The sequence below is a fragment of the Pangasianodon hypophthalmus genome, chromosome 16, assembly GCF_027358585.1.
Source record: "Pangasianodon hypophthalmus isolate fPanHyp1 chromosome 16, fPanHyp1.pri, whole genome shotgun sequence".
Lineage (NCBI taxonomy): Eukaryota > Metazoa > Chordata > Actinopteri > Siluriformes > Pangasiidae > Pangasianodon > Pangasianodon hypophthalmus.
Genome location: NC_069725.1, coordinates 13766022 through 13790003, shown reverse-complemented (window position 1 = coordinate 13790003; position 23982 = coordinate 13766022). Strand labels below are relative to the sequence as shown.

General features: G+C 40.2%; 1 protein-coding gene and 1 long non-coding RNA gene across 8 annotated transcripts in view; one reads left to right on the top strand and one right to left on the bottom strand.

Annotated features, from left to right (window-relative positions):
- The window catches only part of LOC113530938 (uncharacterized), a 7932-nt gene extending 5159 nt beyond the window's left edge, over positions 1–2773 (bottom strand). For both annotated transcript variants that reach the window (XR_003403196.3, XR_008304355.1), the window contains exons 1-2: positions 2093–2773; positions 171–293 (exon numbers count right to left, since the gene is read on the bottom strand). This is a non-coding gene — a long non-coding RNA (uncharacterized LOC113530938). The remainder of the gene's footprint in view (positions 1–170; positions 294–2092) is intronic.
- Positions 1388–23982, top strand: phf20b (PHD finger protein 20, b). 6 transcript variants are annotated; one of them, XM_053241031.1, is made up of 19 exons: positions 1388–1490; positions 5165–5267; positions 6981–7152; positions 7277–7361; positions 8251–8327; positions 8500–8923; positions 10299–10397; positions 11291–11431; positions 11573–11632; positions 12541–12804; positions 13005–13172; positions 13298–13384; positions 14339–14470; positions 14727–14836; positions 16094–16193; positions 16495–16690; positions 19356–19686; positions 20130–20349; positions 22088–23982. In XM_053241031.1, exons 1-19 carry the CDS (start codon positions 1469–1471, stop codon positions 22231–22233), a joined length of 2937 nt encoding a protein of 978 aa, XP_053097006.1. In that variant the 5' UTR covers positions 1388–1468; the 3' UTR covers positions 22234–23982. The 6 variants fall into 6 exon arrangements, with proteins under 6 accessions (XP_053097006.1, XP_053097005.1, XP_053097009.1 ...); XM_053241030.1 differs by having other exon boundaries at positions 1390–1490; positions 14727–14905; XM_026921352.3 differs by lacking the exon at positions 1388–1490 and adding an exon at positions 1983–2137 and having other exon boundaries at positions 14727–14905.

The window sequence follows — 23982 nt, the reverse complement described above, 5'->3', positions numbered from 1 at the left end:
AGTGTGTAACGTAATAAAGTATGCAGTATCTTCCCAATGAACACACAGATCTCTAGAACAAGGTAGGCAGGTACATGTGTTCACAGCCTTATAAAGATGCTAACTGCAGTTGCTTCAGAATGTTTAATGAACGATAAACTGTTTAAAAGGAACAATGGTGTGAGAGGTACCTCTTCTGGGGACGGGAGCCTGGAACTTGGGGAGGCGCTCCACCTTAGCTGAGAGAGCTTCCTGAGCATTTCCAGAAGTACTCTTCTGTACTTCAAGCTGCTCTAGGAGCTCTTCTCTTTTTCCTGTAAGATCAGAGAAAAACACACATCAGGCAAGATTTTTTTATATTCCTTCCGACTGCCATTCCATTTCTCTTTCCTAATCATTCCTCATAGAGACTTTATCAAGCGAATTGCACAGATTGTGTTATTTGGCCCTGAACCCGAGTTCAGGATGATAAAACCTGAACTTGCACTATGATAAACTTATGGCCCTGAACGGCAAAATAAGAAAAGAACAGAGTTCATTTTGATCTAAGACTTAAATGGAATTCTAAACAGTCTAAACACAGTTGAGACTGGAAACATCTTCCCTACCAATTTATCAGCATAGTAGTCAAGGATCAGTAACTTTCCTTATTGCTGTATCAGAGAATTACACCAGATGTCCTTATCATTCATTACTATTCACAACAATCCAACTTCTGTGTTTAAGTGACTTATCTGTTTATTGTCTGCATTGTGAAATATATGTGAGTGCATCTACTAACAATTCAGTAGCTACTCATTATTTTTGTCAGCTTTTTAATGCTAGTACAATACAGTTTCCCTGTTGCTGAGCACTCGCCTCCGTTCGTTCTGCCATGTCAGAGGCAGCTCCATCTTTAATGGGGTTGACATGGTTAACTTTCAGAGCACCTCCCACTTCAAAATCAGTTGATAGAGGTTTATGTCCTGTGAACTGTTAAGTCTTAGTCTTCCTTGCTGCTCTTGTGTTGTGGCTGTTGTGACACCAGATTTCCCTTTGGGGATCAATAAAGTACTCTCTACTCTACTCTACTCTACTCTAATCATTCTGGTTTCTGGCAGCTAGTAGTTTTGGAACTGGAATGATGGATACAGGAGTTTTAATAGATTCATTTCACATTCATATATTTAGAGCTAGTTTGACTAACCCTAAACATTAGACTAGCTTTTATGTGGTATTGATCTGGGCTTTGTTAATGCCTTGTGAGAGACATTGCACCACAGCGGCCTCTAGTGGCAACACGGAGGAGAACGGGACTCTGCTGTAGTGTGGTTTGGCCGCTAGATGCCGCTGTGGTGCACTGTCTCTGCCACTTCCACAGACTGAACCGTTAGAAACAGACAATACAGCAGGGCAGACTACCTGAGCAAAGACACTATCAATACTGAAAACCACACTGACATGAAAGTGATATCCTGTCTGCCTCAAGAGTAGAGGATACACCAACAGAATGCAAAATTCACCCAGAAACCGTAAGTCTACAAAATTTTAGTAATTCCCGAATTCAACATCACAAATCTAAATCATTGTGTATGCTAGAGCAACACAAAGAGCCCTTTACACTATCAGCACACAACATCAGCAGCAGTATCAACAATATCCACAAGCCTTGTTTTATCTACCTGCATTATTATTATTATTATTATTATTATTATTATTAGTAGTAGTAGTAGTAGTAGTAGTAGTAGTAAATGTAATACAGTTTGTTATGCCAGACTGAACTGATTGCACTAATTGCGTTTGCTCCAAATAAAATAAAACATAACAACAACAACAAATAAAAACAATTAAGCGGTTATAGAACAGGGTTTTAATTTGCATGTACAAATATTCTATAAATTGAAAATGCAAAAAAAAAAAAAAACAAGAAAGAAAAAAGAAGAAAAATTTTGATACTTTCTTCTACAGTATTTGGTTAAAATGATCATATAGAGATAAGAGGGGACAGCAGAAGTGTCGCGCATGCGCAGACGAGCGCCGCCTCGTAAGCACCGGCCTTGCTCGCCGGAGAAAACAAACTGCGCGGATAAGAGAGTGAGCACGCGGCGCGCGCGCACAGCCACACTGCACTTACTATTGTTCTCAGTGCACTTGGAATAAAAAATTCCGTCAAAGAAAGGTAAGTGTTTCGTTTTCATTATAGGTCGGTTATATAAGTAAGTGTGTGTGTGACGCGAGATGATGTTTAGAATTGTGAGTGTGATGATGATGCTGCTGCTGCTGTTGTGATTAGATCAAACTTGTCTTCAGTACATGTGTTCCGATGCTAGCAGGCACTCAGGAGTCTTTCTGAACAAAAAGCGGTTGTAGTGAGTGCTTTAAGAGCCAGTAATGTCCGCTTCCTACAGAAACGCGCGAGCTGTGTCAGTGAGCACGCGACTTTTCGGTGAAGTTGGTGTTTGTCTTCCCGAGTCATCATTACGGCAGCCCCATGCACCGCGGACTAGGCCGAAAGGAGGCCGCTTTGAGATGACTAGTTGACAGACAGACGGTTGAGCCAATCAGAGTACGGGAATCCGCACACGTCAGACACTTCCGCCAATCAGCGTTTGCTGTAACCGTGCGCGTCGCCAGGGCCGAGTGAACAATGTAAAACGTCTAAACAGGCGAACTTAGGAATAATGCTGACAGAAACGCTGAAATATTTGTGTATTTATTTGTCAGGCAGGTTGTGTGTGTGTGTAATGGGACGTGTACGCAATTGGCGTGCTTTATTTTGTGTTTATATAAAGGCTGCTACATTGCGCTCGCGCTGCGTTCGCAGAAACGTTGCGCCCACGTTTTTCCACTTGGCTTGCGGAGTGCAGGGAAAGTTTAAAGCACCTATTTCTGTTTGTGGCCTCATTCAGCACGTCCTTCCGTCGTATTATGAGCTAAATGTTGTCCACACATCATGTGTTACCAAGTAAACATTAATGACGGACTCGAGAGGAAGAGCGCGTGCTTGACAAGAAGGTAAACAGCGAGGAGGAAACGTATTGCGCGCCATTTGCGTCACGCCGCTTTTCTTCCCTGTGCCCACTCCACACGGCGCTGTGTGTAGCCCCACTCACTGCGGAGCCGTTTCAAATCAGCCTGAAGCCACTTCTACAAGCAGTTTTCGTGTTTGTGCGCATCAGACACCTCTGACCCGCTTCGGCGTGACTGCGCGGCGGCCGGGGTCACGTGACCGCTGAGCGGGGCTCTGACTGGACAAACTCTGGGGAGGCAGTTATAAAATCCCCATCACCGCGGTGTAAACTAACCACAAGTACAGGCTTTAACACAGCTAGACATGTTATTTAGCACGAGGATATAAAGTTATCCGTATAAATGTAATTAAAGTAAAATAAAATTAAATTAAAACAAACCCCCTCCATTCATATTACAGTTACACACGTTATATTCAGGTCATTTTGACCCGGAAATAAAACAGACTACTAGAAGTGATGACATTTTAATGGTCTCCTGCTGGTTTAAAAAAATATATATATTTATACAGGTAATAAATATTTATATATATATTTGTGTCTGTGTATGTGTGTATGTATATATAATATATATACATACTCATACATACATACATACATGCATGTATATGTATGTATAAATAAAATTTTATATACATATATGAATTCACACAGTTACATTACCTTCATGTCTTGTTAGCACTTACAGCTGATTACACCTGCGAGCATCCTCAGGAAAAGTGATTCTGTGTGTCTTTACAGTTCCCCAGAAAAACAGAGATGTAATCAAGATTGGTCATTTCAAATATTATTTTCTGTCCCAGCTGCCCAAAATCAGTATGACCCATGAACAGTAGGGGTGGGCTTAAAACTATAGACTTAAAACTGTATCACAATATTTCATGGTAATTTTTTGGCCACAGATCACATCAGCATACAGTCTTGAGTCATCTGATTCACATCTGATCTTCTGTATCCGAACCGCTTCCATATTACGGCGGAAGCTCCTTTTTTGGGGGATTAATCCTTCTTCCTTGTCTAGGGTTGGAACTCCGCCTTCCACCATGCTTGCTCTCGTTCTGCATGTGAGATTCCCACAGAGCGGCACATCATCAGCCATATCTTCAGGATCGCGGGATGAGAAATTCTTATCATGGGGAGGAATTGTACGGGTGTATCATGGACGATAGAATATGGCACGGCCCTAGTGAACAGTACCTCATACAAAGGCGAAACATAAACTTTTAGCCTCAAGAAAGTTTTCCTAAACTTGAACTGTTATAAAAATAAAATAGCTATTGTTTTTTTTTTTTTTTTTTTTTTAAATATCCTGACAAATAACAGTTATGATGTCGTTAATACTCAGTAACTCACTTCTGCATTTTGCCATCCTTCGTAATAAGACAAAGCAGAAAGTTATTTCCAGCTATCAGGTTATTTAAACCCTTTGCACTTCCCTCACTCCGAAATCTGTCTGAAATCCAAATGACTCATTATTGGACATGTGCATTATCTACAGTGTAGAAGCCATTGTTTTGTAACATGTGATGCCTTTTGTATCCACTGTCACCTCCCTCTGTTTCTCTCTGTAGTTAATTTTAAGCAATAGTTTTAGGCTATCCACCCTGATTGAGATATGGAGTTGAGATTTGTCAGCAGAGGTTCTTAGGAAAATGCTGGATTGTGGTTTTGCCACTAGAGGGTGCACAAGAGGCACCTGGCCTTCTTTTGTGTTTTGTGCCCTGTCTTAATGACCAGCTCTCTTTGACTAAGGAATTTGTTTTTTCGCCCCGCATCTAATCTTGCAGATTTTAACGAACATCAAAAAAGGAGAGTTAAAATAAAAATGTTGCTAAAATAAAATGTGTTGATGAGTTGTTTTGTGCCCAGAATGATTTGAAACTCCCGATTTAGCTATGTATTTATATGGTTAATATGCATGGCTATGGGGTGGTGTTATTTAAAAGTCCATGGTGTTGTAGTGTTGTTGTTTTTTAAGTCTGTTAATTTTAATGCTCAGAGATTCAGGTTTAGATCTAATTACACTATTAAATTTGGCACTTATCTATTTTGGAGGAAGGCGTCTGTTGTTTGAATTCAGGTTTGTGAGTACCAGAATGTGGGTATTAGCACCAGCTGAATTTAAGCTGATATATGAAACCGTGCATAGCTGATTAATACCTTGTTGTTTTCTGAAGGTTGGTGTGAAGCACACAGCATGACTAAGACGCCTCCTCACAGGCGAGGGATCACGTTCGAGGTGGGGGCGCCATTGGAGGCCCGGGACAGTCTGAAGAACTGGTCAGTGTTTCTTTCTCTTTCATCTCGGCCTTTTTCTGACTTGGCAGCCTTGACTTCCCTCCTTCTCTGCTTTCAGTCCATTAGAAAGCTCAAGCCAAACACAGCTGCGAGAGCTCTTTGCTTTGTTCAGCATTCCGCACCACCAGCATAGCCCCTAGCTTCTAGTCCGCCTCTGTTTTCATTCAGGGAAATGTGAACGTGCATTTTATAGGATTCACACAGAAAGTGAAAGGTCATGTATAAATCTTTATCAGTGAAAAGCCACAAAGTGGAAAATAAGCATTTGAGAGCCTAACTGATTATATTGTCATATTATATTGTATTATATCATATTTATGTATTAAATGGGTGGATGGATGTGGGGCGTTCATAAATAAAGAGTAGTAGTAAAGCATGCTAATAGGTTAAAAACCCATATCAAAAGCATTTAACAATACCATGTGTCTCAATTGTTGGCACCCCTGTATTTAGTATATTGTGCAACCTCCCTTTGCCGGTGTATCAGCACTGACTCTTGTACTGACGTCTCTTGTAATGCTTGATGAGATTGGAGAATACAGAACAAGACAAGATCTCAGTACAGACTCACTCCAGATCCTGCAGCGTCCTAGGTCTTCTCTCGTGGACTCTCGGGTACTGCTCTTCTGCTCCTTCCACAGGTTTTCTTTGGGTTTAGGTCAGGAGACAGACAGGGCCATGTCAAACGCTGTATTTCTATATAGTAAATAAAAATATTGGTAAGGTAAAAGAAGATATACCTGATTTAGAGCAGTAGACTCTAAAACTATTTTGTAGGGTAGTTTAGGCATGTTGTGTTTATAGCATATGCAGGTGTTTTTTTTTTTTTCCCTCCATAACCGCAAGTAAGAGTGTGATGTGATATGATATGAAGTTGAACTACAACCTCCCACAAAACTTGACAAAAACATCTTAAAAAAAAAAAAAAAATGCCTAAAATAATCTAACAGCTATCCCTGCTGTCTACTGTCTACTAGCTAGCTAGCTAATATTACTTAGAAGAAGGCATAGTTAGCCTTACCTTTAATAGCTAATTAGTTACCAAGCTAACACAGTTGTGTGTGTGCTTGAAGGGTAGATGGGTTGAATACAGAAAAAAATCTATATTTCAATTATTTTAAGTTGTTTGACCTTTCATATCTTACTGGTAAGAAACTACTACTACTACTCTTTCTCCAAAATTATTAGCTTTAATGCTAATCATAGTTGCTAGTGTTTACAAGTTTGTTTCATGAGGAGAGTTAAAAAAAATATATGGATATATTTATATGGATAGCGACTTTGAAATTGGGTAAACTGCAGCTCATACAGATTTTGAAACATAAAATTTTAAATTTGTTGATCAGAATTATGCAGCGATATTAGATAGCCAGCGTTCTGTAAATATGTAACCCCAAATAAAATAGAAGCGATAATCCTAGAACAAAGCTAGCTAGCTAACATCAGAGTAAATTCCCAAACAGAAGCTTGCTAAGGTTAGAGAAAGTTCCCAGCCAAAATTAGCTAACATTATGGTCTTCACAGACGGCGCAGATGACAGAGGATCGTTTCAGTGTCAGGCATTACTTATTTTAGGCCAAATCTATACAACTACTTAGCTAACTATCCTTTGGAAAAGGTGCAGTGTTATGTGGAAACATTGATATGACGCCTGCTAGTCTAATGCGGAATCTGTTTTCTGTTTGAAATGGTCAGGTATGCTGCCAGCATTGAGAAGATCGACTACGAGGATGAGAAGGTCCTGATTCACTATAGACAGTGGAGTCATCGCTATGATGAGTGGTTCGACTGGAGCAGCCCCTACCTTCGGCCTGTGGAACGAATCCAGCTGCGGAGACAGGGTCTGCAGGAGCACAACATGGCCCCGGTGAATACTTACTCTCCAAAAGAACTTGTGGTCACTTATTAATTTAAAATGAGGGTTTTTTTTTAATAACAAGTAAAGCATTGTTCATTATTGCGTGTATGTTTTTTTATTTATTTTTTTTCAGGGTTTTCAAATCAACCAGAAGGTTTTAGCCAGCTGGTCAGACTGCCGATACTATCCTGCTAAGATCCTCTCCCGTGATAAAGAAGGTCAGTTATCGTGGATGGCTTATACTCATAAGAAATTATTATTAGCAAACTCACAGGGCGAGTAAAACCTTCAGTGCGCTGCCCAGTCCCATGTTTCTGTTGCCCTGAAACATAATTGGCTAGATGAAAAAGTCTTAGCTAATGTAATGTAGTAATACATGGTGACCTAATTAGCTATTTAAGACTAATCATAATAAATATGATTATTATTATCTCAAAAGAATGTTTCTCATGTAGCACATGATGTTATGTCATCATATACAGTATTGTGCAAAAGTCTTAGGCACAGTATAATTTTTCTTAATACAAATTTTATGATCTTTGCATTGCAGTCAATAAAAACATTTTAGATTCCAAACATTACTTTTCCAACAAAAAAATTAAATGTTACAGGAAAATGTTTGTATGGCAGTAAAGAAAGAAGCATATTACATAATATACCACTTTTCAGGCAATAAACATAAGTCTATCCGGTTTTATCTGCAAAAACAGAAACAGGTATGACAGTCAGAGTCTCCGGAAGAACTGTGGCAGATTCTCCAAGATGCTCAGAAAAACGTAACAGCTAATTTCCTTATCAAACTGCACAAAGAGTACCTGAGACAATTGGTGCATTTTTGAAGCAGCAAAGAGTTGTTTCACTTAATATTGACTTTGTTTCGTTTATTACTGTTTACTGCTTTTAATAGTGGCTTTTTTATGTACGAATGTTTAATATCATTATTCATTGAAGGTCTCATTACTTTATAGCATTACTTTGCATGCGCCTAAGACTTTTGCACAGTACTGTGTAATAATAATTTATCATTATTATTGTACTACACCATATGACTACTGTCTGTTACTACTTTACTGACTTTAATAGTGTGCTGTTTTTGTCTTGTTACAGATTCTTACACGGTGAAGTTTTTTGATGGTGTCGTTAAGACCGTGAAAGGGATAAAGATTAAGCCTTTCAGAAAGGAGGTAAGAATCCACTCTTTCCATTTGTGGCAATCAGAATAACAGACTAAATTCTTTGAGTATTTTGGATAAATAGCTTACATTAAAATTTCTTACTTAAAAAAAAAAGTGATTTTGAGAGTCTTCCTTCAGCATCAGGGTCAGGTGAAAGCCCTCTTGTCTTTGCAATCTGCAGAACGCAAGCAACAAGCCGGGGCAGCCAAGCCGAAAGCGGGCAGCAGGAAAAAACTGTAAGACCAAAGAAAACAGAAGGAACCATCAGGATGGCGAGACAGAATCGGAGGAAGAAGACTCAAAAGTGACAGACGAGTGCGGCAAGCTTCAGGACACCATGCTGGCTGAAAAGGAGCCGTCAGAAATGGCGAACGGACACGAAGCGCAGGAGGATAAGCCGTCCAGTGAAGAGATGAAGACAGAAGCACAGGAGAACGGAGGAGGGGAAGTGATGGAGATGAACGGAGGAGGAGAAGACGAGGAGAAAGTTGAAACACTTCAGAACGGCGCCCATGAGAGCTGTGGAGAGGGACAAGAGAAAGACGAGAAAGAAAAAGAGGCCAATCTTGGCCAGAACAGGAGAGCAAGAGGCAAAGTAGCGGAGGGTAAGACTGAGTCGATACACACCTCTGCAGTTGTTAGTGTGAAAGAGTTCAATTCAACACTTTTCTGTGTGTTTGTTTACAAATGACTTGGTTGGAACACATATTAACTGATCTGTGGGAAACTTAGGGTCTTTACAAAGATGCAAAGGTAAACCTATTTGTGTTGGGATGCCGAGAATGGGTTTATGGGTAATGTATTGGCTAATACGTTTACGTTGCACTTACTTGTGCTACAAATATAGTAACAGCATCTTACCAAAAACACTGAATTATGACTGTAGTGATTGGTGTAAGCTACATATAACTTGGCTTTCATAAATTCCTTACAAAGTGTTTAAATGAGAAAGGAAAAAAAATACGAGATGCTGGTTATGTTATAAAATCATTTCTCCGTCAAACATTAAAAATATAGAATTAATTAGTTGTGAATTAAACTAAACTTTTTCAGTTCAGCTTGATGAAGAAAATACTTTAGCCGTGCACCTCTGCATCTTTCTCTATGCCTTTTCTGCTCGGGCTGAGTGTTTCCACCAATCACAAGCGATCACACTGTGGGTAGAGGAATGACGTGATCCCTCTGTGGACTTATGGGTTTTGTAGTTTTTAAGTCGCATTTTGACAGAAGATGCTTGTGAATGGTGCATTATATTTGGACGCAGCTTGTGAAATGTGTGGAGGGCGAGGAAAAATAAGAAACCAGTGTGCTCAATGAGAAACCGGGTTAATATGACAGTCCTGCTGTAAACAGACTAGTACATGGGAGTGGGGTATGTGCAGGGCTTGGTGATGTAACTGGGTATCACACACGTTTTTTCAAACAAAAGGATATCGCTATGTTTAGACATCATTCAGCCCTGATAAGTAGATCGCAGAGGTGAATCTGCAGCGCTGTGTGCCAAGCAATCGCTGATTGATTGAAAAAGCAAGATTATCCGGTAGAGCTAGGTAGGGATGTAATCCAAACAAAACAACTAACACACAAGCAAAATGGAGTAGTTTCAGTCTCGATTTGTAGAGGAGATCTTCAAAATATTAGGGAAACGCTAAAGTGATCTTACATTGTTGGAGGGAGGAAAAACCTCGGGGTGTGCGTGGAAAAAAAAATGGAGGAGATATACAAAACATATGAGTGTAAGTAATGCTCAGTTAAAGCGTAAACAACTAAATTCTTCTTTGCCACATCTAAGGCATTATTTTAGTTTCATCTGTACATTCTCTCCATGACTGTGAAAGACAGGACTTTGATGTTTTGCTTGTCGCTTAGCTGTGACTCCTAAGTCAGCTTTAGTAGATCAGCTCCAGTCACAGATCTTAGCAGGTCTTGTTTTTTGATGAATCATGCTGACAGCATTGCTGGCTTGTGTGCCTCACACAGGAAAAGACACAGAACGGGCTAGTGTTCCAGAGCTGAGGAAGAGACGTGCGTCCACGGGACAAACTCCTCCATCCAAGAGGAGCAGAGCCAATACTGCAGGTCCATACATACAGCCCCTCTCTCGCTCTCTCTATTTCTCTCTCTATCTCTCTCTCTCTTCCCCCCGCTGTGTGCTCATGTCCTGCCACAATTAGTCCACTACCAAACAAGGACATAACTAGGACTGTCACTACCGATTATATTGGTAATCGAGTAATCTGACGATTATCTTGATGATTAATCGAGTAACCGGATTTTTAAAAAATTCACAATAAAAATAACAATAAGGTCACTTAAGGTAATTATTTCATCTCGCCAAACTATATATAATTCAAAAGGCTCTATCACTCAGTATTTGACCACTGTTTTCCAACAGAAATACTATAGTTATGACCTTATTATGAAACATGTGATGAACATGCAGTGCACATTTGGAAAAATATTGATGTATGCACATGTTTATTTCACATTTGGTCAGAAATAATTATCATTTCTATCTACCTTCTATTAAATTGTGCCCTCTGACGGGCATGAAAACCTTTCATATTGCGATGTGAACATATACACATCATGCACATCATTTTCGGGCTTGTGCTTAAAATGGGTGTGCGAGTTAAGATTATTCAAAATTATTCAAATCTATCTAGTAGTGAACTTACTGTGCTGTGAAGCATTGAAGATGTGCTGTTATGCTATTTGAGTTCATTTTTGCAGTGACATTATTGTTTTTCACATCTGAAGTAAAGTGCTCCCACACAGTTGACGTTCTTTGTCGTTTGTTGCGTGGACCCTCTTCCGTGCACTGCCATGCCTCTGTCATTTTGTCGAATACTCGAAACGGTAAATTGTAATCGAGGACTTTTTTAAATCGAGTACTCGAATTTCATCGAGTAATCGTGACAGCCCTAGACATAAAAAAAAAGCTTACTGAATTGTTTTTTTCACTCATACAGACAGAAACAGTCGATCCCAGATAAGACCTGCTAGATCAGATTCTGTCCCAGAAAGCCTCAGTGATAAGGATGGTCTCTGCAAGACAGGTCTTCTGGAGAGCCCCAAGCCTGTTGTACAGACAGCGTCTACTCCTGATCTCGGTATGTCGTTTGTGTTAAATAACTAACCCCACTTACATGCTTACATTCATGTTTGTACAGTTCCCACATTGAAAATGAATTATGCATGCTTCTTAGAATTATTTTTCTTTATGTATGCTCACTGGGTTTTATTTTCCTCAGCCACACTGCTGCAACGACAAGTCCACCTCCCAACCACCAATAAGTACAGCAGGGAACCATGTGAGTGCACTCAAACATCTCTATCCATCTCTCTTTCTCTCTGCTCTCTGCCAGTGATCACAATATTTCACAAGAACTATGTAGATATAATGGACATTTCAAGATATCACCACCACCCCGGTAGTTGTGTTAAGAGCAATGCCTTTTAAAGTGCATTATTTTGTAAATTTAAAAGCAGCATTAGCTATGTTTACATATAGTGATTTCTGCAAAAATGAATAAATCATTGTGATCCCTTTATGCGGACCCAGAACATCTGTTTACCTTCGCATTACGTGTAATCCCAGCTATAGTGCATGTATGCATCAGCTTTTGGTGTGAACATTACCATAGCAACAAAACATGTGTGAGTCACGCCTGTGTGTAAAAAGAAGCAAATGGTAATTATGTTAGCTGAGGATTTCAGCTGCCCCTCCTGTGCCTATTAACTGGCAGTCTCCAGATTCAAGGGAAAGCTAGAACTATTATTGCTCCACATCTGCAATATCAGAACTGCCAACCTTCAAGCATTTTTGTATAGGAGCTCTGTGTTTTAGTAATGGAGTATGCTAGAATGTGGTGTTGAAACAGCAGCTGTCCCCCCAACCCCCACAATAAAAATGGCAGGTTGGTCAATCAACATATACAAGTTTTGGTCGGTGCTCTTATCTCAACATGATTTTCCCACTTCAAAAGTTGCAAAGCACTCACTTTCTGTCAAGGAAAATGGAGAATGTTTTGAGGTTATTAATGTGAAATAAAATTCATTAGTGTTTGGCTTCACATACATATTTGGTCTACACCCCCCCACCCTCTGCCTTCTTAAAATATGCTTTAGTAATTTTTTTTTTTAAAAATGTTTTTCAATCTGAGGGTGAAAAACATAATGATGGTTACATAACCACTCACATAACGTGTCTTCCCCACAGTGTACAGGGTCATCAAGAACCAGCCGCCGCCCATCCTCTCCATCGAACTGGACCATAACCCGTTTAAGTGCCAGGTGCCAGGCTGCACCAAGTCCTTCCGCAAGGCGTCTCTGCTGCACTATCACATGAAGTACTACCACTCTGAGAGCGAGCTGTGCTCTTCACACAGCGCCCACGCGCACACCTCCGAACCTCAGGCCCAGGAGAGCCACACACACACCGCTGAGACTCCACGCAGACGTCGCACCGTTTCTGCATCACTAGGTACGCACACAGTGTGGGATACTGTGGAGACTGGAATGGTTTCAGTAAGACATAATAAGGCATTTTTAGTTTACTATTTATAAGCAATGAATGCTTACTACAAATAGTGTTTTTTCCCTCTTCTTTTTCTCATATTTTGAGGGGAAAAAATGTGTGTGTGTGTGTGTGTATGTGTCATTCTGTCTCTCTGTCGTACACAGACACTCCGTCCCCGCTGAGTGACAGTAAATCCAGTCACACCCCGTCACCCCATACTGCCAACGGTGTGCATCGTCAGCGCAGCTCCTCCCACTGCGAGAGAAGCAAAGAGAACCAGCACACCAACCGCGCGCTCCATGACGACAGAGACTGGGTCACCATGGAAACAGGTATGGGAGTGCATCCCCCTCTTCACATCTACTGCTGCACATGAAATACTCTTGCTATGAGTGAAAGCTGTTAAAGATGAAATATTTCTAATTTATGAATTTTTGGCTGGGGGGTTTGGGGACAGAACGAGAGAAGAGGAGAGAAAAGAAGCAGAGGGACTTCTGCATCAAGTCAAAGAAGAAGAAAAAGAAGAAAAAGAGGTCCAAGTCAGGTAAGACGGGTGGACATGTGGCATAATCTCTCCACTGAGTTCAAGTGCTTTTCTGCTGTACAGGCCTGTTGAACACACACACACACACACACACACACACACACACACACATACACATCTGAGTCATACCATGTCTGCTGTCTGTCATAATCATGCTATTTCTTTAATTTTGTTAAATGTATAGGCAGTGGTTGTTTGAAATGTGCTTACATATTGTATCATATTTAATCATTAGACTGCATCAATATGCACTATAAACTATATACTATTACTTGTAGCAGCAATCAGTATAGTATTGTGTGGCTATCACTGTGGGATTGATCAGCCACACTGTTAGCATACTTACACGAAGGCACTGTAGCTGTTCTTCACAGTGGTTAGTTAGCATTAGCCAAATGTTCCAAATATGAAATGTTCATATTTGGATATTTTGTTTAAGCAGTACACCATTCAGGTGTCTTTAGAAATGTTCATGGTCACGTACTGCAAACTACATACTGCTTTGAACTCGCAGCAGGATTCGAGGCAGGTTTTCTCTTGTTTCCTGTTTTTGACCGTTTTTTTTTGCTCTTCATTGGTGTTTGTGTCACCTGCGTCATGATCATGAGTTAGGAAATGACTACGATTCATCTGAATGGGTTTAATGCATACTGTTTGTTTCTCAGCAGGACAGATCTCCAGAGCACTGTAGTATAGGAATGTCTCCTCCTGCTAGCTTGTCTGACTTTATAGGCAGTGTTCTTGTAACTTGCCTCATGACCTTTAGCTGAATTCTTTAAGCAGGATAAGCATTAGCACCTGTATAGATGCTGCTCAAAGATACCAATGTCATCTGTGAATTCTTCATGGCTAGGAAGCTGCTCTGTGTGTGTTTGTATGTGTGTGTGTGGATGTTAAGTGTGTGTCTTGTATGTCCTAACACTGTCTGGCATCTGCTCTCCCTTCCTCTGACAGACTCTCACGGCAGTGATAAGAGCAATGGCTTTAGCTCGTACCCCTGCAATCCAAAACTGTCACTCAAATTGCCCCTCTCCCACAAACACCGCTCCTACGCCGCACACTTCCCCGAACCAGAGCTCGATGATGGTGGGTATCAAACACAGGGGCCCGTTTTCATCCAGGCTTCCTCTCCGCTTCTTAGTCTGCTTTTAGTCACAGCTTTGATCTTAGACTTTTCTCTTGTCCTTTGTTCAACTGTGGCTTTTCTCTGTCTTGTTCTTATCCGCCTTCCCCCCTTCCCACTCTATATATACATGTATATGTGTGTGTGAGAATGTGTGTGTGAGGTCGAGCAAACTGTTTTCCAACCTTTTTTCTTCATCTCTGGTTTCCTGTGCTGCAGGTGAAGACAGTGGCAGTGATTGGTCTACAGACAGCCCTCTGTGGAGCGAGGAGGAGTCAGAGACGGGGCTCGATCTGAACACGCCTTTCTCTGAGCAGGGGGTGGAGACGGTGGGTCATGACTCAGAGATAGTGCGCTGTGTGTGCGAGGTGCAGGAGGAGAACGACTTCATGATCCAGGTGGGCTTGCTTTGCCCAAAACGGAGCGTTGTTCTAGATTAGCGTCAACTTTGTACACGCAGGAGAGAGTCTGAAATGGACATGGTTTCATGGCTTATTGTCATGATCGAGGTGTATATTCGGTGGAAGGCAGACAGAAATGTGGCTTCTTTCTTCCTCCTCCCTCCTTTTCCTTTTCAGAAAGGTTATGTCAGGCCCTTTTTAATGGCTCCGCCCCAAGGTGGTGGAGGCATTTTTTTTTGTGCTGTCCGTGTACGTCTGTCCATCCGAGATTCTCAAGAACGAGTGGTTGAATGTTTGTAGGATTTATGTAGAATTATCACTAACTAGCAGATGAACTCAGTAGATGGAATTGTTCTAAACAAGGTCAAAGTCACAGCAAGGTCAAATGTCTCTGAAATAGTTTTTCTTTGATAGCGTTCTTCTTGTTTGTCATGCAGAGATGTTACTTACACATTCCTGTTCAGGAACTCAAGGTCCGTTCTCTGGCCATCTACAATTTTTGCCACTTCCCCATTGGCGTTGATGTCATTGAGTTCTACTTGTTATCACTTGATCAGTCAGCTCTGGGGGCAAGTGAGAAAAATCAACATGGAGGAAACCATGGTGGTTAAAAAAAAAATCATTGTTACTAGGGAGATTTATGAAATCATATCAGATATTGTGGTGAGGAGGGCTGGGGTGAATTCATCCCAGAAGTGTTCAGTGGGTTTGAAGTCAGGTCTGTGCGGGTCACTCGAGTTGTTCCACTCCAACCTTGTCATACCATGTGTTTATGGACCTCGAGGCAATGTCATGCTGGAACAGGTTTCTCTGGACCCTTTAGTTCCAGAGAAGGGAAATTGTACAAAGACATCCTAGACAGCTGTGTGCTTCCAACTTTGTGGCAGCAGTTTGAGGAATGCCCACATATGCATGTGAAGTGAAGTGACGTGTAGCCAAGTATGGTGGCCCATACTCGGAATTTGGCCACGACTGAGATATGTGGTGGTCATATGTCCAAATACTTTTGGCCATATAGCGTATACTGGATATTTGCCTAAGTAATTTTTTTTTCTCCCTGGACAAAATGATTCTTGAGTGAAGAAAATTTCATTGCATTGCTGTTTACATGCATGTGCATTGAAGAGCCTGAAGTCTCAGTGAGTACAAGTAGTAACCACTTTGAATTTTTATCTCCCTCTACAGTGTGATGAGTGTTTATGCTGGCAGCATGGCACATGCATGGGCCTGTATGAGGACAGCGTCCCTGACACCTACAGCTGCTACATCTGCAGGGACCCACCTGGTGAGCTTGCTTAATCTCCACTCTGAGAAATCTCACAGTGATGGCCATGAAATCAGTTTTGTTCCACTGCTGCCTATCCAGTGGTGCGACACTAAATGTATTATTTATGCTCGCGATGGATATTGGGTATCTTAGGATCGCAATCCGCATTCTAGTGTTGTGTCAAATAATTTTTCCTTATCCGTAATGAAACTTTGCATTTGTCAAAGATGCCTAATATCAGTGATCATATTTATAGCCACGATAGACTTGATATTCTTGTTTTAAAATTCTTTTTTGTTTCTGAATGCGTTGTGTTTAGCTCAGAGACAGAGTCAGCGCTACTGGTACGATAAGGACTGGCTCAGCAGCGGTCACATGTACGGCCTGCCCTTCTTAGAAGAAAACTACTCTCATCAGAATGGCAAGAAAATGACAGCCACGCATCAGCTCCTGGGCGACGTGCACCGTGTGTTCGAAGTGCTCAATGGCCTGCAGCTCAAAATGAGCATACTGCAGTAAGTTCAGATTTTATTCACCAAGCAAAGGTTGTAGAAGTAATTCTTCCTGACAGTCAAGTGTCGAATTTTTTGAAAAAGAGTAACCTCGATTATGGTTTACTCTGTCAAGCTTGGTGCAGAGAGATAAGGCAGATTCAGGGGTGAATTCCAGCTATTCCACACAACTGATTCACATTTTTCTGTCAGTTAAACAAAGACTAATGTAGTTAGTTAGTAACTGAGATCTCACAGAAAGACCATATCTGAAATTCCTCTTTTTTTTTTTTTTGTTTCATATACAGTTCCCTCTGAAAGTATTAGAACAGCAAGGCCAATTATTTTGTTTTTGCTATACACTGAAGACACTTGGGTTTGAGATCCAAAGATAAATATGAGATGATGGATCAGAATTTCAGCTTTCATTTCCTGATATTTACATCTAGATGTGATAAACAACCTTTGGTGGCAGACCACCCAATTTTTAGATAAGCAAAAGTATATGAACAGACAGCCTTAAAGTAAATCAACGTAAATAACACTTAATATTTGGATGCATATCCCTTGCTTGCAATAACTGCATCAAGGCGGTGACCCACGGACATCACCGAACTGTTGCATTCTTATTTTGTGATGCTCTTCCAGGCTTTTACTGCAGCTTCTTTCAGTTGATGTTTGTTTTGGGAGTTTCTTCCCTCAGTCTCCTCTTCAGGAGGTGAAATGCTGCTCAATTGGGTTAAGGTCTGGTGATTGACTTGGCCAGTCTAAACCCTTCCGCTTTTTAGCCCTGATGAGGTCCTTTGTTGTGTTGGCAGTGTGTTTTGGCTCATTGTCTTGCTGCATGATTAAATCCCTCCCAATTACACTGGATGCATTTCTCTGTAAATTGGCAGACAATGTTTCTGCAGACGTCTGAATTCATTCTGCTGCTAACATCATGATTTCCATCATCAGTAAAGATTAGTGAACCCGATCCAGAAACAGCGATGCAAGCCCAAGCCATGACACTACCTCCACTGTGCTTGACCGATGAGCTTGTATGTTTTGGATCATGAGCAGATCCTTTCTTTCTCCACACTTTGGTTTTTCCATCACTTTGGTAGAGGTTAATCCTGCTTCCAGAACGTTTGTGGCTCATCTCTGTATTTTGTTACTAATTTGGTGCTGATGAGTGGTATGGCTTCTATATTTCTGCTCTCGTTCTTTGAATGGTGGATAGTGATAGCTTCAATCCTGCTATGTGGAGGTGATTGGTGATGTCACTGACTGTTTTTTCTTTTTCCACAGCTTTTGTTTGTCGTCAAGTGCTGTTGTTTTCCTTGGCTGACCTGTTTGATGTCTGGTTGTTAGTGCAATGGTGGATTCTTTCTTTTTCAGGACATTCCAAATTGTTGTATTGGCTATGCCCAATGCTTGTGCAGTGGCTCTGATCTGATGCTTGTGCAGTGGCTCTGCATCTGATCTGATCTTTTCCCTCTTTTCTCAGCTTCAAAATGGCTTGCTTTTCTCCCATAGACAGCTCTCTGGTCTTCATGTTGGTTTATCCTTATTAAATGCAGTCCTTCACAGACAAAACCCAGGGCTCAAACCAAGAGTAGAGATTCGGAGCTATTAACTGTTTAAACAATCAATCAATCAAACAAGGTACACCTGTGCAACAAGAAACGCCTGTCAGTCACATGTTCCAATATTTTTGATCACATGAAAAATGGGTGAGTTCAAACAAAAGGTGCCATATTCTAAATCGTTTAACACATCTAGATGTAAATATCAGGAAATGAAAGCTGAAATTCTGATCTATCTTCTCATATTCATTCTTTGATCTCAAACTTGAATGTCTTCAGTGTATAGTAAAAACAAAAGAATTGGCTTTGCCGTTCCAATACTTTCGGAGGGGACTGTATGTGGCCAAGTTATTCATTACATGGAAGTTTTTGCACTCAACACACTTGTCCCTCCTTCCCAACGCTTACCATATCTGTTTTAATTATTTAATCACAATCACTTATTTTATAATCAAATGTATAATAATTTGTTTTTTATTCTAATATTCACTGTATGAAGTTAACAGTAAATAAACAGCATGGTTTTTTACCTGTTTTATGAAAATTTACACTTAACTAGGTGTAGCTTAAGATTATGCCTAGTTGCATATGCATTTGTAGTTTTTAAATAATCTTAAGTGTATCACTTTTCCTTATTATGACATACTTGCTAACAAACAAGGACACAGGATGTGAAAGACGTGCATTTGTTTCTAGCAGCGATTTCATTTTGTGCCTGCGTTTTCTACATGAACTTTGAATTCACAAGCCTCAGTCTGAGCTGCTTCATCCAGTGACATTTGCTGTGGGTTTTGTAGTAAATTTCGAGGTTTTTTCCTCTTTACCTGCTTGGATTTTATTGTTAGCCATGTTGGCACCTGTGTTTAATGATGCGCAGGTTGTAACTCTGTTATAACTGACACTACATGCACACTTTTAACGTCTTGTATGCCTGGAAAGCTTGAATGCTGCTTGTCGTATTCACTGAAACTGTTAATTGTGTTTGTTCTCTGTTTACTGTTTACGTATTATGTATGTATGTATTACACTTCCTGCATTTCATCTGTCTGTAAAAACAGCCACGAACTCATTTTCGAGCTAGCTTTCTCTTTGTAATGAAACCTGTATTGTTTGTCTGACAGGGCTCAGGCTCACCCAGACCTGAAACTGTGGCGGCAGCCCTGGAAGCCCTCTGACGGCATACTCAGGAAGGGGACGGGGCATTCCGGCATGACCACGCCCTGTCCCTCATCCCCTCATGCAGCGGACTCCACAGACGATCAGCCGGTCAATTCCAAACAGCCCGTGCCTCCCGCCTTCTCCTTCCAGACGTCTTACATCAGCAGCGAGCACTGCTACCAAAAGCCACATGCGTATTATCCAGCACTGGAGCAGCGGCTGGTGGTGGAGACACGCAGCACCGAGGAGCTTCTGGAGCTCGAGACGCGCAAACTGCAGCTGACCAACGCTAAGGTGGTCTAACAGTGCACTATCGTTGATGTGTTTGGGTTAGATTTGTTTATCCTGGGCTAGCTGATCAAGGGCAGCTGGAGAACTTGAATTCTTAAACCTGTTCTGTTGACTCTAGCCTGCTTCCAAGTTGAAATAAGACAGAGAAAAGCAATCGTTTCCCTGGGGATAGTTTAAAAATGAGAATAGCTAAAAGAGATTGTAACTAAATGAGCCTTGAACACACAGAGTGTCTAGCCCTCAGTCATCTTTTAATGTTTCTGTTTCTTGCTGCTTCAGTGCCTCTCATAATGATGCCTCTAATTTGTTAACAGCAATCTAATGTTTCTGCTGATTTATAGTTGTGATTCCCTCCCAGGCTTTATGATGAGACAGAACAGCTTTAGATCAATACATCCTGTTCTACACAGGCCCAGTGCATACTGATTTATCCTGATTGTTATTAGGAGTTGGAGTGTCGCATGAAGCTGCTGGCGGCGGCTGAAAGAGAGAAGAGCTGTGCGGCCCAGGTTAAGGAAGAGGAGCCTGACCCGGAGACCTGTGACTCCAAACCCGACCCCGACCTCCTGCTACACCAGCAGTGGCAACTGAACCTGCTGGAACACATCGAGGCTGTGCAGGACGAGGTCAGCCACAGGATGGATCTCATAGAGCGGGAGCTGGATGGTGAGCATTGAACCAAATCTGACTGAGTCACTGTATGATGTTTATGTTCAGTTTATGTGCTTAAACATTCAGTTTAATCAACCTGTTTTTTTTTTTTTAAATAAAAAAAGGATTTAAAAAAAACATGATTAGAAACGCCAGAAAAAACAAACACTTTGTTGAGGTAGAAATACTGGCTTTTTGTTGAAATGAACATGTGATAGAAACTGATTTTTTTTTTTTCTTTTTTGAAATGTTATATGTCCAAACCACATACTAACACGTTGAGAAGTATGTCATGTAGTACTTAACAGAAAAGTGTTTCTGCCAGTGTCAGAAATGTTTGATTAAAATCTCAGGCACAGAATTATGTGAAACTCAAGGGGACAAAAATACCAGTGGCAATGCCAAAATATAAATGAAACATGGATATTTATTTAATTTATTACCTCAAACTCACTTTGAAGAATAATTATCTCGTAAGGGTATAATGATGCGCTCCAGTCACAGTTCAATTCAGTTCAAGATAGTGGCTTCACAATTTCACTTCGATTTCCAGAATATTTTGAACAAAATTTGAATGAAGAAAAATTATGACTGAAAAGACTCCTTTTTTAAATTTCTGAATCATAAACAAGGCAAAACTGTTTTTTTTTTTTTTTTGGTCCATATATAAAACTAAATAAATTAAAAATTGTTACGAATAGAAATTTAATAAAAACATAAATGTATTATAGGTTCATCATATGTTAAAAATAAATAACTTTTGCTTATTCAATCAAAACTTTTGGGTGACCTTGGGACTTTGAATATGATCGACTAAAACATAATGAGGCCCGTAGCAGAAATAGAGCTCCAAAGTCATCTAAAATGCCCGATTTCCATGGTGTTTGTGTTTGAAAGCTACTGAAGAGCTCTCTTTAATAGTTTATTCAGTGTCGGGCATTGCAATCCAGAGCTATCGGGCTTTGCAAGTGCAGCTCTCACAGGCTCTCCATGAAAGAACGCGATCATGTGACCAGCATGCTCTCTATTTACTTTAACTCTATTTAATTTACTTAAACAGTGCAGCTGCATTACATGCATTATTAACAGAACGCTGATTTCTGTGACGTGAATCGCACATTTCCAAGATGCACGTTTTTGCATCACAATGTGTTGTTACACACCTAATGTCTCGTGATGCACGTTCGTGCACGAGCCCAGATCATGTTGGTTGATTGACGTAAGCAGGACATAGTAATTTTCTTTAATTGCAGGACTATTAGTAGAGGATCTTCATCTGATTTGGAGAACATGGTATCACACAGTCTGTTATAGAATGCAGCCAAGATATTGCTGCGGTCATCTCATACAGTGTGACGAGTAATAATCTTAAAAGACCGCTGAAATCAGACACCGGTTTTAGGCTTTATTTGAAAAATAATGACTCGATATCCATCTTACTTAAAATGTATAAGAAACAGTGCAGTGAAAAACAACAAACTGGCCAAAACTAAATACGCCGTCAAAATATGGCAGCATTCATACATATGGCACTGGTGTATTTTTTTTTAACGTACTATATATTATGATATTATATGGTTTTGGGACAGGACTATACTTGACTGATGCTTTTGATTGCGTAATCATTGATGCATATTTTCCAGGATAATTGTATAACGTTATTTGATAGTGCTGTTTTTTGGTTAAATGCAATTATTAATTACTATCTGTCCAGATGCATGAAACATAACTATTCTCTTTGTTCCTTGTTCAGTTTTAGAAAGTTGGCTGGACTACACAGGTGAGCTGGAGCCTCCAGAACCTCTGGCGCGGCTCCCGCAGCTCAAACACCGCATCAGACAGCTACTGACAGACCTGGGAACAGTGCAGCAGATCGCTTTGTGCTCCTCATCCACATGAGGGCGTCAGCACACAGCTCTCCTCACAGGTCTCCTCGCAAACCTATAGTACAGGAGAGATGGAATTTAAAAAAAGACAGACTTGAATCTGAACTAAAGAAGATAAATAAGTGGTATCATGCTCTGGGGAGAACTGCGAGCCAAAACAAACCAACCCATGAGACAAAAAGGAAGAGAGAAATTACTTGAACGTTTAATATGTTAAAAGGTTTGAATGTAATTCAGGGTTGTGGTTCAAGATTAGGCATCAATTATGCCTGTTTTTTTTTTTTTTTTTTTTTTTTTTTTTTTCTTTTCTTTTTTTTTTTTGTTTTTTTTGAAGGACTATAATGTTTATGGCATTACACGCAAGGGATATTATTTTGGTTATGAAACAAATTTTTTAGCACTTAAATTTGTTAATTATCCTCATATAAAGTTCTATTTTCTTTTGGTTGGTTGGTTGATTTTCTCCACGTCGTTGCTGATGTTATGCAAAACCACCTTTTCATACGTGACCTGTTTGTCAAGGACTGTTTGAATATTCAACATCATCATCAGACGAAGAGACTCTGAGGCAGTGACTGGTTTTGCAGCTGTTGAAGTAAACATGGAAATGTTTAAAGGAACATCTATTTTAATCTCAAAGTACTTGCATCTTGCTTTTATATTTGTATTAAATAGACAATGTAAGTTGCCTATATGTAAACTTTAATTCATGTTTTTCTTGTTTTGTTCTTTTCCATAACTGTAATGTTATTTACTGTGACTGAGTCTGCATTCATAATAATAATAATAGTAATAATAATAATGATAATATAACGTTACCTTTATCCCTTTGTAAATTCTGTAGTACTGTTTTTCTCGTGCCAGCCTCGGTTTTGGACATGATCGCTTATATTTGTTTCCTATGAATGAAAATGTTTTCCCTGCCATATTTAACAAGCACAAAAAAAAAGGGTATCATATTTAATTTAAAAAAAAAAAAAATTCACAAGCTCTTACAGCATACTGTACTGTTATTTCTGTTTTTTTCTCTTTTTTTTTCTTCCATTTCCATTTTAGGGCACTAGCTGCCCTTTTAACTTATTGTAACTGAGAATTTAAGTTATTGATTCTGCTTTTTTTTTTTTTTTTTTTTTTAAACCCGCAGTTGGTGTGTGTGAGTGTGTCTATAGGCTGAGGTGTTGGCCAGAATGATGTCATTTTGAGTGTGTGTGTGTGTATCAGAGGAGCAGATGGGCCCTCAGTGTGTGTTCAGCAAGAGAGTGTCAGAGTTCAGTGCTCACGCCCAAAAGTGTTTCATTTGAATTTCAATTCTTATCTTGCGCCAGATATTCCAGAGCAACACATTCAAATGCAACAATGTCTACGTTTATCCAATCCGATCCTAAAAGTATGGAAGAGGGTAGATGCTGTTTATACTTTTCTAAACTTCATGCTTTTCTTTATGTAGCCTGTGACCTGTATGCAGCCTGTTCTCTGTGCTTTCACGTTGCTGTGCATTGTGTTGCGTGTCTGCCCTCTTGCATCACCAGTCACTGGAAGTTCAGTAATCAGACATGATTTTATTTTATAAAACCTATGATTTTTTTTTTTTTTTTTTTAAGTGCTTTTGTGTGGCGTCCAAGTTCTCCTGGACTTCTCAATTAAAAATCCATTCTCCAAACCGCCATGGAAACTGGAGAAATTCTTTGTCAATGATAATAATGCATTAGCTGAAGCCAAGAAAAATAAATAATGTCCTGTACGCACAGCTTCCATAAACCTA

Coding starts and splice junctions, on each gene's coding strand:
- phf20b (XM_053241030.1), top strand. CDS start 1,469: ATGCAAAATTCACCCAGAAACC. Junction 8,328..8,499: donor TTAAGCCTTTCAGAAAGGAG/GTAAGAATCCAC, acceptor TGCAATCTGCAG/AACGCAAGCAACAAGCCGGG. Junction 19,687..20,129: donor TGCAGCTGACCAACGCTAAG/GTGGTCTAACAG, acceptor GATTGTTATTAG/GAGTTGGAGTGTCGCATGAA.